Source organism: Pleurodeles waltl, chromosome 10 (assembly GCF_031143425.1).
Source record: "Pleurodeles waltl isolate 20211129_DDA chromosome 10, aPleWal1.hap1.20221129, whole genome shotgun sequence".
Taxonomy (NCBI): domain Eukaryota; kingdom Metazoa; phylum Chordata; class Amphibia; order Caudata; family Salamandridae; genus Pleurodeles; species Pleurodeles waltl.
The window spans coordinates 1,033,799,120-1,033,816,588 of NC_090449.1; the positions used below are offsets into that span (position 1 = coordinate 1,033,799,120).

At 40.7% G+C, this 17,469-nt stretch overlaps 1 protein-coding gene across 2 annotated transcripts in view; it reads right to left on the minus strand.

The window, feature by feature from the left end:
* Positions 1–2,113: 2,113 nt before the first annotated feature.
* The window catches only part of TGFBR2 (transforming growth factor beta receptor 2), a 149,084-nt gene continuing 133,728 nt past the window's right edge, over positions 2,114–17,469 (minus strand). For both annotated transcript variants that reach the window (XM_069212003.1, XM_069212002.1), the window contains 2 exons: positions 10,000–10,127; positions 2,114–4,300 (listed from right to left, as the gene is read on the minus strand). In XM_069212003.1, the coding sequence (XP_069068104.1) occupies positions 4,121–4,300; positions 10,000–10,127 (308 nt within the window). In that variant the 3' untranslated portion in view covers positions 2,114–4,120. The remainder of the gene's footprint in view (positions 4,301–9,999; positions 10,128–17,469) is intronic.

Below are 17,469 nucleotides of genomic sequence, written 5' to 3' on the forward strand. Positions count from 1 at the left end.
GAAGCAGGGAACACTTCACAATAATGGATGAAGAGACACCAGTAATCCTGAGGAAGGTGTCTGACCTTGTAGCGACAATGCTTGAGTGCTGAAACATGTTGATGGAGTACAACAGCGTGGCCTATTGTTTGAACCTCCTGTTTAAAGTCTTGCAGTAGGGAGACACCAGTAAAAACCATTTTAGCTCACCGCCACACACAAAGATAATACTTTCGGACTTTGGAGTGGAATTCAAAATGGACTTAACTTTTTGTTGAATAATGGACTATATACCTTGGAACCTACATATTAGAAGGATATTAAGTTTGAGATTAAATTGCATTATTTGAATTGAATGATTGTTAATATTTTGGAGATATATAATAGATTTCAATCACTCAAACTTCTAAAGAAATTGTTTTGTTTTAATATTGTCCACGTGTGCAAATGCGAAGTGTGCACAGCCACACACCATTTTAATATCAGTCCGACTGAGTAACAAAGGGAGGCACTAAACAGCAAGCTAGGGAACAACACCACACCCAAACCAGAGGACCCATGAACAGAAGACTGTACAACAGTAGTACTCTTCGATGCCTGCCAGTGCTAGATGTGAAACACACTGATGGAGCATACCATACCAGGTTAGTGAGGGACTATCTCCTATGTGAGTACCTGAATGCATGGTGATTCCATAAGATATCTGGCTGCCTCTTCCAGGAGTGTATTATCGTATGCTGTATTTGTTTACGATGAGTATGCAAGTCTTTTAACTCCAATCATTCCCTCATTAGTGTGTTAGCAAATCTCTGTTGTATCAGTCCAGAAAGTGTAAGAATATCATAAATGTCCCTCTTCTACTGACACCTGTCCTTTACCTAATCTTTGTGTTAGAGGAGGTTGCAGTGCTGCTGTCCATCTGTGCTCTTAATATTCTATGAAACCTGGTATAAAGGTTTCCACTACACCAAAGACAAAAACGATTTGTCCAGGAAAGCATGTTTTAATGCATGATGTGAATGAAAGAGTGAACCCTTACAAAATATGTGAGCTGAATTTACTTTTGGGTTTTGTAGCAGACTAGATGAATTTGTAAACTTTTAAAACACAGCAAACTAGTGGCTTCATGTCATATATAACACCTTCGGCCAATTCACCAGACCTTTTAATGCTAGGGTTTTCAGCATGAAAAGCCAGAAGTTGGTAATGATATCATATGACACAGAGCCAGTTGGCAGGCTTGTGACATGCACAATAGAAATTAATTTTGGCCTAGCCTTCTGTGTAATGTAGATGGAACACCTGCAACACCACTGTGATGCACCCTGCCTTGAACAGGTGCAGCATGTGCTGCCCAGTGAGGGCAGTCACTGCTTTTACGAGTAAAGCTACCTATGCGCCCCCACTAGGTCCAATATTGTAGGGAACTTTGTGATCATTCAATATTATTTCTCATATAAGAATGCAACATTTGCTTACCATCCCTTTAAACAAATTATGTGCTTTGTTTATAAAAAGCAGCTTTAAGAAGACTGAAAATAAATCTTTATTTGGTCTACGTTTGTTGTTTTTCTAGAAAGTAGCTTCCATTCATTTATGCTCCTGCAGACAAATATATTGTTTTTAGCATTGCCTCCTTATAACAGCAAAAGTGAGTCAAGTGGCCAGAGGCGTCTGTAGTGGAAACGGATAATCACCAGGTGTGGTGAAGAACAGGGGCTGCTGTCAGGGCCACTTGGCCTGAGAAATCCTGAGCTCACCCTGCGTTCAACAGCTCAAAGGGAGGAGCGCATGATTCCTTGTGGAGAGCCGGGACCTTATGTGATTGCTGATCTTAGTAGATAGGGATTTGCATCAAAACACATGGATGGTCCCCTTCAAGCAGAGTAGTGCTTCCCACACAGAAGATTTGCATTGGAAAGTAAATCCCACCAGAACACTTTGTGCTTGATTTCTGACACTTTTGTTACATAAACCTTTGTACTTGATTTCTGTCACTTTAGTAAACCTGCATCCTTCTTTCCAAGCTATACTTGTCTGCAGAGCAGCTCCAGATGACGGACCCTTTGAACAATACTTTTTGTATGTTAAAAGCTTATTTTTTTTAATTATGCAAATAACCAATAAAAGAAACTTGAGCTTTTTAGGCATCTAACCAAGAGGAAGAGCCACCACTTTTATTATGTAATAACAATCAAAATCTGTAATAACTTTCTTTAAAAATAAAAAAAACAATCTTACTATAAAGTAGAGCAATTTTGAATAGCTTTGAGTGATACCTGGCTTTGGCTGACAATGATACCGACTTCAGAATTTGACAATAGTTAGGGCTTTAGCTTTCTTTTGTTATGTGAAGTAAAATGTGTGTTTTCCTTATACTATGTGAATGCCATCAGCTTCTGATCTAGTTCTGGAGTCAAGACTTTTGAAGTGAGAGAATGTTGCAAAGTCATAAGGCGTGTTTCGCTTTTTTGATCCATACCTTTAATTCACATGATCTTTGACCTATGACCCTTGACATATTGCTTGGCACTCACAAACAACAAGATGGCTTTATCCAAGTTGGTCACATCATTGTGCCCCCAGTTGCTGAATTTTGAATCTTCAACATTAAGATGTTATGGATAATGGGTTAAGTGGTTTCCATTTTTTTTAATTTTAATGGCACACTAGTAACTTGTTTTGTTTAAAAATGTTTTTGATGCCGAGCATTATGCACAAGGCCTTCCAACAGAGGGGTTCGCATACTTTAAAGATATTGCATAAACTCTGCCTTTTGCCTGGCACCTTATTTAGCATATCTGATTGCACAGCAAAGTCCCATTCTGCACATATTGTCATATCTAAAACTTTTAAACCAGGGCACTTATTTTCCTATGGATTTATATTTATCTCTGCTAAGTTATTACCACATAGCAGCACAAGCGTGAATGGATAACTTCTCAGCCAGTGTTATGTATTTTGACCTCTCTGCACACTGAAATCAGTGAAAGTTCACCAAAGTTCAATCAATCAAAAACTCTTATAGAATATATCCAAATATTTGGAAACAATAGAAAGGATGGAAATAGCAGCTCTGCTTTTTTAATCTTTTTCATTTTTTTGTGAGTTTATACCGCAATTTTGATTTGCAATTGCAACATGTGTTCTGCATACACTTAGTTGTGCATGATGTCCCTATTGGTACCCAAATCCTGGATCGATTGGTTCTTTCTATATATCAAATGAGGTAAAAAAAAATCAGGAAATCCGCATACTGCCCCTCTGCAAAGCTAGACTTTGGTTTCCGTTTTCCAAAACCATTTTTCGTAATGGTTAGATCCACTTGTACAATTTTGTGACATAGAAGTGGTCGGACTATCGTAGTCTTTTTGAGATTTGAAATCAATGATTTCCACTGAGTGCAGCAGACCTGTCTAGGGTAGAATTGTATTGTCTACTTCTATTTGGTTCCTCAATGAACACCATTGTTTTATCTTCAAGACAGCAGCAGAAAATTTGTGTCTGAATCCTGTGTTTCCTAGCATACATGTTTTCCTATTTGTTATATGAAGAATTCACAGGTGTAAACAAAAACCTAAAGAGAGGAGCCTGGGGCTAGTTAACTGACCATAACAGATCAGCTATAAAGATTCTGGCAGACAGCCGGGTACAGCCAAATCATGACACTGGCTTGGGAAGTTCCCCTACCCCATACCCTTGGTTCATGATGGTGTTTGCTGGTGTGTTTCTGGTGTTATGCAGCACTATACTATCACACTAGTATTTTTGTTTAGTAGCTCAGCCTTCCTATTTGTATTTTTTCCTGGAGATTTTTTTTTAGCTTGATTCTTTAGAAGATTACTGTATATATAAAAATAGTTATTCCATAGCTATATACAGGTATTTATAAAGTGCAAAGGTCAATGACTAATGAAGATGTCTTTCCTGCGGAAACGTTGACTCAGCTGATCCTCTGAAAATGTTTCAAGTTCAGATGAAAATCATCCCATGCTTCACTCCCATAATTCCTTGTTCCTTTTGGGAGAGAAGCTTGAAGCGAGCAGAGGCGACCGCCTCTTCTTTTTGTAGCAGCTTCTTTAAATCCATATCCAGAGGTCAGTGCTGCCACACTTGTTTCCAAGTTCACATCAAACCATCATTACATGGTGTTGTCCACGGAACAGTCTTCTGGGATCTTCTCCTCTGAACAGCTTCTTTCCGAGAGGCTATCGACATGTTCCAACTCACTGAAACGCTCGGCCACGCACTGCGCGGTCAGTCGGGCCTCAGGGTCGTGATCCCAGCACTCTGTGATCGTCTCACACACCAACTGGATACCCTACAGAAATGGCAGAAAATGTATTACTCATTACTTATTTTAAGTGATCAACAGCACATTTATCTACATACAGATTTAGATTTTGACATAAAGCTGGCTTTGTAAGATTTGAAGAACACGTGAAGAAGGCTTTCCACACTTCCAGAAGTGGATGAGGGCAGCGTAGACTCTGATGTGTGATAGGTAGTTTCCTAATTTGGGTACAATGATATCATGTGTCAGATGCTCTAAGTGATGTGCTAAATGCAGGTGTGTTTGCCTTTCAGGGGTTGGTCGATCATGGGACCCATCCAGTGTACTGAGGTGACCTTTTTAGACTGGTGTAGCCCGGACAGTTTTATCTAATGCACCATGGTAAATAGATGACAATTTGCAAAATACTCAAAAATTCCACAAAAGAACTGTTCACAATTTTCAAATATTTGCAGAATTCAAAGGAGTTTTGCAAACATGTATTTTTTGATAAGTGTGCACACCTTCTTAAATCTACCATCTTCTGTTCCATATGAATTCTTTAAGGCTTGTTGTATGTTATCTATCAAAGGCCTTTGATTGCTGCTATTTGATCAATCCATTTGCTCAGGAACTGCTTCTTTGCACACAACAAACTTGTCCGTTCTCGCTGCCTTTCCACCACTGTCATTGTATCCATCTCCTCTTTCCTCTTTCCCATTTCTCCTTTTTAATCTTACTCTCTTTTGTTTTCTTCGCTGCGCTGTCATTACCTTTTGTTCTGCAGTTTCTTCCTTCTAGGATCTCAGAACTGAGCAAGAAGCAGTGGAAATGCTTTATGTCAGTGATTTGATCGACAAGAATAGTTTTTTGATGTTCTTTGTTTCAATTTATCTAAAATCTGTTGAGTTAATTATTCGGCACAACGCTGAAGAGAGAATTAGGAACTAAGATAACACTGAAGGATCCTAGCAATTGTGCCACAATATTTTCCTGAATAAGGATTATAAAGTCCTAACACTAACATTAACAATGGTTGCAGTAATACTAACAACACTAGCAATATTAATATAAACAACAATAACTCCGACAGCACTAACACTAACCCTAGATATACTAAAACTAACAACATTGACAACATTAACATTATTAGCACAAATGCAACAACAGAAATACTGTTAACAATATCAGCAACAGAACCAACAATACACAGACAGCACTAATATCAACACTAACAATGAAAAAACACTGATAATAAGAATGCTAGCCCTAACAACATTAACACTCACTAAAGAAACACAAATGCTAACACATCAATATCAACATTAACACAACTAACAAACATGAACAATAACAGCAACAATATCAGGAATAATATTAACAGTGATAACAGTAATATCACTAATACTAACAATGCTAACTCTAACAACTCTAACATTAACAATGTATGCACTAACACTAAAACACTAGCAATATTAAAGTAAACAGCACTGACCTCAACATCATTAACATCAGCCCTGAGTATACTTAAACTAACATCTCCAACATCATCAATACTAACAACATTAACACTACTAACACAAAACTAACAACTGCAACACTGACAACACTAACAAAACCGTCAGCACAATCACAAACATTAACAGCACTAATGTCAACACTAACAATGATAAAACTAAATAAACACAAACACTAACAGCACCAATATCAACACTAGCAGAACTAACAAAAATGAACACTAACAGCAGTAATATTAGGACTAGTACTAACAATGATAACAGTAAGAACGCTAATACAACAAGGCTAACACTAACAACGCTAAGATTAACAATGTATGCAATCACATTAAAACACTAAGAATATTAATATAACCAGCACTAGCTCTCAACAGCACCAACATCAACTCTAAATACACTAAAATGAACACCTCTAACAACAATAATACTAACAACATCAACACTACTAATACAAAACTTACAACTGTAACACTGACAACACTAACAATAACAAAGCCAATAACACAAACATGCACACTAAGGGCACTCACAGAAAAACTAACAATGACAACACTAAATACTAGAACACTAGAATGCTAACCCTAACAACATTAACACCCAATAAACACTCTAACAACACTAATATCAACACTAGCACAACAAATAATAACACTAACTGCACTGATAAAAACAATAAAACTAACAATAATGACAATAACAAAACTAACAGGAGCAACAACTAAAAACAATGACAACATTTATAGCTCCAACAAAACTAATACCACTAACATTGACGAGACCAATTAACTACCCTAATACTAACAAAGCTCACACCAACAGTAACAACACTAAGTCTAACAACCCTGACAATACTAACTCTATTGTTAACACAAACAGTAATACTGACATTAACACTAATGCACTGGTGTAAGACTACTAACACTAATAATACTAACAGGAAAACTAATCCTACACTAACAGCATATTGCATTCATATTTTGGACTGACTGGCCTACAGGGAAATCAAGTGAGTTCCTAACTGATTGGTGCTTCTGATAGGAGAGTAGGCTCATTCAAGAAAGGTCACATGTCAAATCTGTCAAGCGTCTGACTCTGCTCCCCCCCTAAACGCCTTTCAGAGGGACTGGTCGGAAAGATGATTTCCCACATTCATGCAAGCCCATCTTTGAAACTTTAAAGCATATCTACTCAGTGTATTATAATCACTCTATTGGAACAGAGTTCATTTTGTTAGATCACAGACATGTACAAAAGCCAGACTCGGGCAAGTCTGATAAGGCCACGGCAGACTAAGTAGTCTGTACATGTGTTAACTCCGGAAGCCCAACATCCTGAGAGTAGCAGAGGATTAAGGGATCCTGTCTTTTCTTCTGAAAAAGGCCTTCGACAGAGCAGAAAGCACTAAGGTCCCAGACACTCGTGTACCTGCTGCCAAAGTCTTGTTTGGCTCAGAGGAGCGTACAAGTGCTGCCAACTATGAGACCTAGACAAGCTCAGGCAGTAGACGAGCCACACATCATGTTCCTATTACTATAACATGGCACTTGTTTACTTTGAGTCTGGACAGCAGAGCATTCCAAAAAGCTCCCACCATGGGGCTGCCCAACAGCACCGACAATGGCAGGCCACGTACCTGCTATGCTGTGCTGCTGTTCCCATATTTATAGCACAGGCTTCCATCCTTATGGCGCGCTCCCTTTGTCACGCAATTAACACCTTTCTCTTCCTCCTTCTTGCTCCCATTTTTACCTTTCTCTCTGTTTTTTTCTGTCTCTCTGTTGCTCTCTCTCTCTTTCTTTCTTTCTCTCTCTCTTTGTTACACTGGGTCAAAAGCTGATGAAGAAAAATATGTACTGATCCCCAGAAAGTAGTGCCGATGCCCACCAGCTAAAACCCTGACACAAATAAAGCACTGCAGAGTGTTGTCTGAATCACTCTGCAATTATGTCTTTCGTGTATTGAATTTAGGTTCAACTACATGTCTATTTATTGCAAGGGCTGGCACTGGATAACCATGCAAATTGATTATCCGTGGTCTCGCTGAGTGGCTGAGTGACACTGTCGTATTGTCTGAGCTGTAACGGTGTGATACTGTTAGTTGAACTATGACTCTGAAGGGTTTTACTGACTTCTTCTACATGACTTGGGTATTATATGTGGACAAAGACCAATTGAGCATAATGCTTCTGGAAGGCTAGTGACATTGGTATATCTGTGTTGGCCCGTGGCATGTTGTTCTGACTACTGCAGCATATGTTTTGCATACCCACGATCTTTGGCATGTCTATAGCAAAAAGTGTGACTAATGAGGATAGAAAAGTCGCAGAAGTTACCAATGTTGCATATTTCTGTCTTGTTCAGTGCCACCAGGTGGAGCACTTTTATCAACCACAAGGTGGAGCACTCGTGGTGTCATCCACAAGGTGGAGCACTCATGTCATCCACACGGTGGAGCACTTATGTCATGCAATCGATTGGAAAATGACAGAAAGCTGAATGGACAGATGAAGGAATGCGTTTCACACATTTTTTACAGGAAAGAACCCATGTCTAATTACATAATTACATTATTTAAAATTATGTCCATGGATTTTTAGCTATTTTTATGGTGAAACAGTACTTCAAAATTCACTATCAATCCCATATTGAATATTTCTTGCAGGTAGAAACCCTCAAATGCCTGCGGAAACAGCCAAGCTCGCTCTGCAGTCATTCTGTATTAGTATAGGAGACCCCATCAGAAACGCTTCAAAAGCCTACATCCATAAAATGGATCATAATGCACAATTTTATCAACTGTTCTTTTGTGGGGAAGATACCTCACATAGGCTCCGGTATGGCTGGCATGGGGCAGAAGGTGAGCATGCTCACGTTAGCATACTTTGAAAGGGTATTTACACCATATTGATTTGAATGGCCATCAGCATAAATACTGTGCAGTCTCCATCAGCAACAAATCCTGTGTGAGTACTCTGGACCATCACTGCCTAACTACCAATAGGGTAGAAGGAAGCATTATCAATGGACGAGTAGGGAACAGGGCTTTATGACTGTGTCCACTTCCACCTATACCACTGGTATTCTGGTAACACTCCCACACTTTTATCCTAAGTCTGGTCATAGCTCTTTGAGCTATGATGGAACAGAGCAGGACAGGCGGAGCATTGAAAGGGGAGGCTACAAGGGAGGGAGAGAGGAGAAACGCAAAGACGGCTTCCCCACCCAAGCGGAGCATTGAGAGAGGAGGCTACAAGGGAGGGAGAGAGGAGAAACACAAAACAGCTTCTCCACCCACGCTGAGCATTGAGAGGGGAGGCTACAAGGGTGAGAGAGAGGAGAAACTCAAAGACTACTTCCCCACCCACACTCCAGCCACCCTTCACAGCCCATGGAAATCTGGTGATACCTCATTGGACTGTGATGGAAGGGGTGCTTAGAGAAAGGCTGCCAATGTAATTAGCTGTAATGGGTGGGGTTGGCTGTGATGAAAAAAAAGTCCCTCCTGTTCCTTGCCAGCCTTCTCCATCCTCCACATGGCTGAATTGGATGTTGGTGGGATGAGACTGGGGCCAGACCAGGGATGTCCCATAAAACGGTGTGGGGGAGTGAAGGGGCATTATGACCCAGTACACACATTTTCAAGTGTCCTATGTTTTTCACTAAAATATATTTATATATTTTAATTGTAAGCAAACCTGCCTTATGCATAATAATAAGGCAGCTTACCCGGTCATACCACTAGATGGTGGCAGGTGGGATTTTTTAATCCAGAGTTTACCAACATTGCTTTGGCCTCAGGCCTGGTTTTAACTTCTGACAGGCCTGGAACAGATCACCAAGCATCTTTGCCTGTTCCTATGCCATATCTCCTTCTGGTAACCTGTACTCACACCAAGCATCCTTGCCTGTTCCTATGCCATATCTCCTTCTGGTAACCTGTACTCACACCAAGCATCCTTGCCTGTTCTTATGCCATATCTCCTTCTGGTAACCTATACTCACACCAAGTATTCTTGCCTGTTCCTATGCCATATCTCCTTCTGGTAACCTGTACTCACACCAAGCATCCTTGCCTGTTCCTATGCCATATCTCCTTCTGATAACTTGTACTCACTCCCAATCCCAGTGCATATACTTCTTTTTTAAAATATGTTATATAAACATAAAAAATAGTTACTAGGAAACATATCCATGCACAAAACATGAACATCACAGGCAGGTAGATCTCACCTGGTGACTGAGCCAGTTGTTGGGAATCTCCGGCCGCCCTCGGTCTCTGAGCACATTGTCCTTCATGCTCTCCACACAAGGATGCTCTCGCACTTTGGATCCAAACGGAGGCTCGTAGTCTTTCACTTCTGACCAGAGAGTAGAGAAACACAGAACAATAAACACACTGTTTGTGGTTCAGGTGTGAAACAGCACACAGGACATTTAAGTTGAACACATATTTACATCTGCTCGAAAGACATCTTTTTCAGCTTTAGTCCTGTTCTTTCTGGAAATCTGTCACACATTATTAGAGTAAAACTAATATACCACCTGCTACAGCAGATCAAACAGGACATCACAATACTCCTGTACATGGCGATGAGCCTTGGCTCCTGACAAAATGGTGTGCGTGTAAACCATACACATAGGTAGTCTAGGGAAAAGAGATAAATTGGGGGTTCAAGCCCCAGTTATTGCCTATGGCCACCAAAGGTGGCAAAAAAATAGATGTAAATGATGTACACATGCACTTGCATCATCATCCGTACGCACGTATGCATCATGACACTGTGGGGGCTGCAGCGTGAGGATGTATGCACGCACACACATCTCGACTCAGCCGCCATTTTGAAGCTTTTCAACCACATGATGATGTGTTTAAAATAATGAGGTAGACTTTATTTTTATTTACAGCTTCTTGATGCCGGATGCTCATTTTGGAGTGATTAATTTAAAAAAAAAGTGCGCAACAGCGTATCGAGTGAAACGAGTGACCCTGTAGCAAATTGCAGAAGTCTTGCTATACTCAAAAGAAAACAAGCATTTGCAATGCAATGTGTCTCATGTATGCTCGAGTTAGAGCTATTAGCATTGTAAACTCCTAATTGAACTTTTCTGACCACATAAAATGAAAATGAAAAGTAAAACAGTTGACATAAGTCAGTTGATTCAAAGCACCATGGGCGCCATGAGCATGAGCGCAAAAGAGAGACACAAAAGGAAAAAGAAGTTCGCTCACAGTCAAACGTATCGGCAAACATGCAATTATCCATGTAACAGGGTCGGTGTCCAAGGCGGTAACAAAACTGCCCCAAGGAGAGACAAACGTAAAGCATTTGCCAATGATAACAAAGTATTTTTTAAAGGCAAGCTCACAAACAAAAGTGATGGGCGTGCGGTGGGAACGGTTAAAGGCCCACTGATAGATTACAACAGGACAAAGCGCTTGCGCGCTCGACTTAAAAAGGGAAGGAACAAAAAGGGATACAGATGTCCATGGAGCAACAGAGGAGCGAGAAGAAGGAAAGCGCAAGTCAAAGCTTCTCTTCTGAAAAGTGGCAATGAGCAGGTGCCGGAAGAACAACGCCAAGCGGTGAGCTAAGGGTTATTAAAAAACATGACTAAGAATGGATAAGCCACGGGTGGTCAGGGCAACACAGCGAGTGTGTGGGGATGAGCATCTGAAAGTGGAAGTAACACAGGGAGAAGATGGAGAAAGAGATGCACTCCGGAGGAGTAAGAAAGCAAAAGAAAAAGTAGTATGCCATTAATGGAAGCAGTGGAAGGATACAAGTCATCCAATCAAAATTATGATAAAGAGGTTAAATTCCAGGGAAGGGTCAACCACAAGAAAAGAAAAGAAAGACATTTAACTGGAGGCAAGCAAATGAGGCTGACAAGAAAGCCACCCAATGATAAGCAATGGACTGACCCAAAGTCCACTTTAGGTATTTTTAGTGTACACAATAGGTCTTAGACAACAGACACCTCTGTATGGGAGACATAAAAAGTAGATCATTCCCTGCTTGAATTCACTTATTGTGTCTATTTTGCGGTGCATGAAGAACACAACCGACTGATGCTCATTTCTCTACTGAGGTGGCCTTTAAGGACGGAAAGGCAAAATAAATAAAACGTGGGCTTGATGGAGGGGATTGGTTCTCGCATGTGACATGTTTATTGATTTAGGTTTTGCGAGATAAACATTTTCAGTCATTTTGTGAATTGTTAGAATACCCTCATTACCATTTCAAAACACTGATGTTAATTTAAGACAGACTCACATTTCTCATTCCTCCCCCCACAGAGGCCTTTCTCCAAAGAGCTAAAAGAAAGACAATTCAGAAAGACCAGGCTTTCCAATACAGCTAATATTTAGGTCCTGTTTTCTAGTCAAAATTTGTAACAACCTTAGGCTCATATCCCTGCAGTGCAGAGGCAGTGTCATCTCACACACTTTTACCCTGGATGTAATAGCTCAGGAAATGACTTCACAGAGCTTTTGATCCAGGGGATTTACAAGGTACAGCTTTTTGTAAACTATGTTGATTAAATACTCAAGGAGGATGAATGTTAAATAAGGTGACTGACATCAGGCCCAGAAAGCCAATTACTTAAACTAGCACATTACTCAAAGATCCGATGTCATGTTTGTTATACTACAGGCAACACTGTCAAAGCAACATAGTGCTTCCCTGCATACTACACATCTGCCGTTCTTTCTGATACCGCCTTTGAGTCACTTTTCCATTTGTTCGAAACAGCTCACTTCAAGAGCCTAAAGTTGCCATCAGGATCACCCACCATCATTGACAGACATGCTTAGAAATATAGGGCCACATGTTCAAATAATTTTTTACTCGAAAAATGTTTTTGGGCATGTAAAAAACCCAAATTGCGATTCAGTAACTTGTTACCGAATTGCAATTTGGGTTTTGCGATTCGGTATAAGGCAGGGGCGTGTTCAGGGCGTTCCTTCCAAATACCGAATCTGAATGGTATGTATGATTGTTTTGCAACCATGAATGCGAGCGCAAAACAATTGCAGTTAGCATCAGTTTCAAATTGGTGTTAACCCATTCACAAATGGGAACGGGCCCCCAATTGATCCCTTCCCCTTTGTGAATGGTAGCAAAAACATTTTTTCAGAGCAGGCAGTGGTCTGACTGACCACTGCCTACTCTGAAAAAATGAAAAGCAATCTTTTCATTTTAATTTTTGAAATGTATCCTGTTTTCCTTTAGGGAAAACGAGCTGCATTAAAAAAAACTGCTTTATTAAGGTTGAGCGTGCAAGCACTCCAGCCTGCTGTAATCTCTCTGTGGGCTTTTAACCACGCCCACCGCACGCCCATCAGTTTTGTTGGTTCGTCGACTTGCCTTTTAAAAATTGCTGGCTTTCATTTGGGAAACACATGCATAAGTCATGCCTTTTCCAGTGTTTAGCCCTCCTCAAGCACACCGACCAACTGCTGAAAACATATGAGGCTCCATGTTTTCCGTATGGCTTCTGGACTACTTTTTTTTTATTTCCTATGCAGCGCGATCTCACTAGGTAGTAGTCGAGTGCTTTGAATGACGTCGACCCTGTTACATGGATAATTGCATATTTGCCGTTACATTTGAAGGCGAGCAAACTTCTGTTTCCTTTTGTGTATTCCTTCATGCTCATGGCGTGGTGCTTTAAATCATCTCGCTTAAGTAAAACGGTATTTTCATTTTTAATTTATGTGGCAATGAAAGTCCGGTTAGGACTTTCAATGCTAATAGCTCTAAGTCGAGCAAATGCGAGACCCATTGCATTGCAAATGCTTGCTTATTTAAAAAGCAGTCGCAGACATGGTGGTCTGCTGTCCCCAGCAGGCCACCATCCCTATGAATGCAGACATTCCCAATGGGGTCGCAAATTGCAGCCTACCTTATGAATATTTACGAGGTAGGTCATGTGCGACCCCACTGAGAATCACAAATAGTGTGCTTAACACTGTTGTGCATTTTGTTTTGTGACTCTCAATTTGCGATTCGCGAACAGATCACAAATTGCATGTCGCAAAACAAAAGGTCGTACATATGACCCTAAATCATCTATGTATATATGAGGTATTTCTATAGCGTGAACCTAGACAAAAGGAAGGGGAGTGCTGTACAGGGGTAAAGACAAGGATACAGTTAACAAGGCATTGGAGATGTGGTTGGGTTCTGGAGTAGTGTACAATTACTGCTTTTTGATGTAGAGTTCTTTAAAGAGGTGCATCTTTTACTCTTTTCTAAATTGGAGTAGGGTTGCAGTGTTCCTCATGGATATAGAGATGTAGTAAGAAAGCTTGGGAATGACTTCTTAGTAAATTGCTTCATCAAAGCAATGGACACATAACACAAAATAACAGGTAGTAACGGGTACAGTTCGGAGTTTCTAGCTTCCCACCAGCAAGTAATTGATTCCCTGCCAGTACAGACTGGGAGGCCATTGCATAGATACTCCATATCACAAAGCTCTAAACTTGTCACTTATTTTGGTGGCTACAGTGGTAATATCAGTAGTTTCAACAAACCAGCAGAAGATTTTATAATTCACACCAACACACCTGTACCAAGAAGCATGTTACAACAGCTTCTATGTGAGTTAAGAAATTGTGCACTAACGACAAGAGATACTCTAATGCATTTTGATTGGGCAACCCTTCACTGGTTTTGGTCTGAACATGAGTCTTCTCTTATATGTAAGGGTGATTGAACTGCCCAGTGCTCTTCTGCCCACCACACCTACCCAGAATTCTACTCACTAAGCTGGCTCCTCCAGTTAAAAATCTTCTACTGTGTCAACAACCCTCCAAAATAATGCTATGAAACAAATCACTCACCACAACAAAATCAGAATATCATCAATGATAAACAAGCAGGCAGAGGACCATGCAGGAGTGTAGAATGATAAGATCAGACCTTTCTCTTCCAGCTGTTGTGTCCTTTCAAAGAGCTGTTCCTTGCAACTATTCTCTCTCTCAATGACCCTCACATGCCTGATATATCCAGACAACAGCAAAATGCATCAACATGTTTCGAACACACATTTCCTCAAGTGGTGTTCCTTCTTCAGGTGGTCCTGTGTTCTTAAGATTTTCAGAATTACTATACTTCATTATCTCAGCCTACCGCCTAAAGGACTATTTGGATTGACACAATGATATACCAACTTTTCAAATGTTGAGGGGCAAATTAATAAATAATCTGACCAGAGTGATCTTAAAGGTTCAGTAGCATCCTTGAGGTAGACCAAGTCTTAAATATCTTCCACTTGCGACTATACAGTCCAATATGGAAACAGCAGTGTGCCGGTGTTTACAAGCTTCTGTTTCTGGGATATTTTTTCACCCAAACCTTCCTATAAAAAAATCCTCAACAACTCATGTGTTGCACGTACGTGGTGCAAGGACTACACATTCTGTGGCTATTTGTCTAATATTCCATTATTGTGTTTCACATAAACAGTTAGTCAATGTAAGAAATTTTAATATCATTTGTGGGTGGGGGCAACTGCCCACTTCAAGAAATAATCACTACCCTTATCAGGGTGAGCCTTCCAAGTCAATGAATTAGTCTGAGTTCAACCTCAACACCCGGTAGCTTTAGCACAGAGCAGACAGGCTAAACTTAGGGCAATGTGTAAAGTATTTATGCAGTACTAAACAGTAATAGTCATAATGCAAAACAATAAAAATCCCAAGCAGAATTAGACAAAGCACGATTTAATAAATAAAATGACACAAAAATGACAACAATCCAGTAAGGGTAATCAGAGATAAGTGAAAAGAGCGCAACAAATTAGAAAGCCCCTGTGATTATCAATGTTAGCAGTAGAATGAGCCTGAGGCGCAATTTGAGGGAGACCATGATGGAGTGCGGGTTGGATACACCAACTAGGTTCGTCCTAGACAAATATTTTACCTTCTGACTTGGTTGTTGAGGTCCCAACTACCCACAGTATACTTCTAAGGCGACCAAGACCTCAGGGGAGGCACTTATTTGTTCCCAGGGTGTCCGGCAGAGGCCAACAGCAGGTCCAGTGTATATCCAGTTACCACTAGTCAACTGGGTACTTCCAGGAAAAGTTCTCTTGTAAGATGTTATCTCCTATTTCCACACAGCAGGTCAGCCAACTGACCCCTAGAGTCCACTGTTCTGGGTACGAGAGGGAGCAAGTTCAGTCCTTCATGGATCCTCTAAGCATACAGGCAGCAGGTCTAGTTCTCTTCTGATCTTTGGCAGGTTTAGAAGATGTTCTGAAAAGGGTGCCTGGGTATGCCTCATTTACGCCAGGCATTAGCTAGTGGGTGGGGGTGACCCCTGGCCTATCCCCAACTAATGGGTAGAAGCTCCCAGACCCTGACCTACTGACTTTTGCAGTAATGCCTGTTTGCCCAAAATGCAATGTGTCAGGACAAATCCAAGATGGTGAAGGTCTTCCACCACACTAAACTTGGGCTCTGAGGGTGTTGGTGTGAGTGGGGAGTTCCCTCCCTTTCAAGTGCACTTCAAGTGTTCCATATGGCTCAACAGACCCGTGAGCATGATTTGACACTATGCTGTCAAAAGGAGCCCAAAAGCCCCCACAATGCATATTCTGTTGAATTCAGAGGAGTCATCTCTGCACATTCAGGTCAGCCTATTGTTTACTCATGGGGGCATTTCACACAACTTTCACACCCATTCGAGGCTAATCACTGGCTGGGCTATTGCTGGAGAGCTAATGCAAATTTATCTCCCAGATCATCAGGCAGGGAAAAAGTAACTTTTTTAAAATTACTTTTCCTTAATATTGATTAAATATCTGACTTCACAATTGAATTGGATTTTAATACCTATTAAAAAGAATTATTTAATTATTTTTCTAGCTCGTCCCTTTCTCGAGTTAGCAGTATTAGTATTTTAATCCGCACTTTGAATTTCTCAATAGAACAGCTAGACCTGCCACAGTTAAGATAACTTGTTGGCCTTCTCACTGTAGGAACATAGTAATATTAATTTTCTACATGTCCCAGTTCTAAACACGTTGCACCTTATCTTGGGGGCCACAAGGGTCACATATGGGTGACTTACTAAGAAATAAAAGGGAGGTTTTTACCTGTCAAAAAGGGTTATTTTGACAGATTGGCCTGCAGGGTTACATATACAGCAGTCATGGTACACAGGTTAGGCCTTAGAACATGTTTGCCTTGCCACTGTAGTGGATGTCACAATAGGTGCTGCAGTCCACTCGTGACACTTAAGGCACAGGGTACCCTTTATACATCATCTACTAGGGACTTACAGGCAAAATAAATATACCAGAAAGGATTAGCCATAGAAATCATGTTTAAGAGGGGGGGGGGAGCACAAGCATCTTGCTTGCCAAGGGTAAAATGCACAGAGTTTAAAAGCCAACAAAAACATTGGGTCCAGCAAAAAGTGAAACATCAGGGGTGACCACGTAGAACATGCAGATTTCCTACATTCAGCTAGTCGAGGAGGTTGTGTGCCCGCTGCAGAAATTTGTGTGTACGCCATGGTTCACTATCAAACCAGCAAACAATAGCTACTGTATAGGTTAGCTATTGTGCCAACCAACTCCTCCCCAACAAGACCATAAATGCATCATGGTGAGATTCACATATCTCTCCTAATTTATCAATCTACCTAATCAAAACATCATCGCCATGGGCAGCAGTTAACTCTT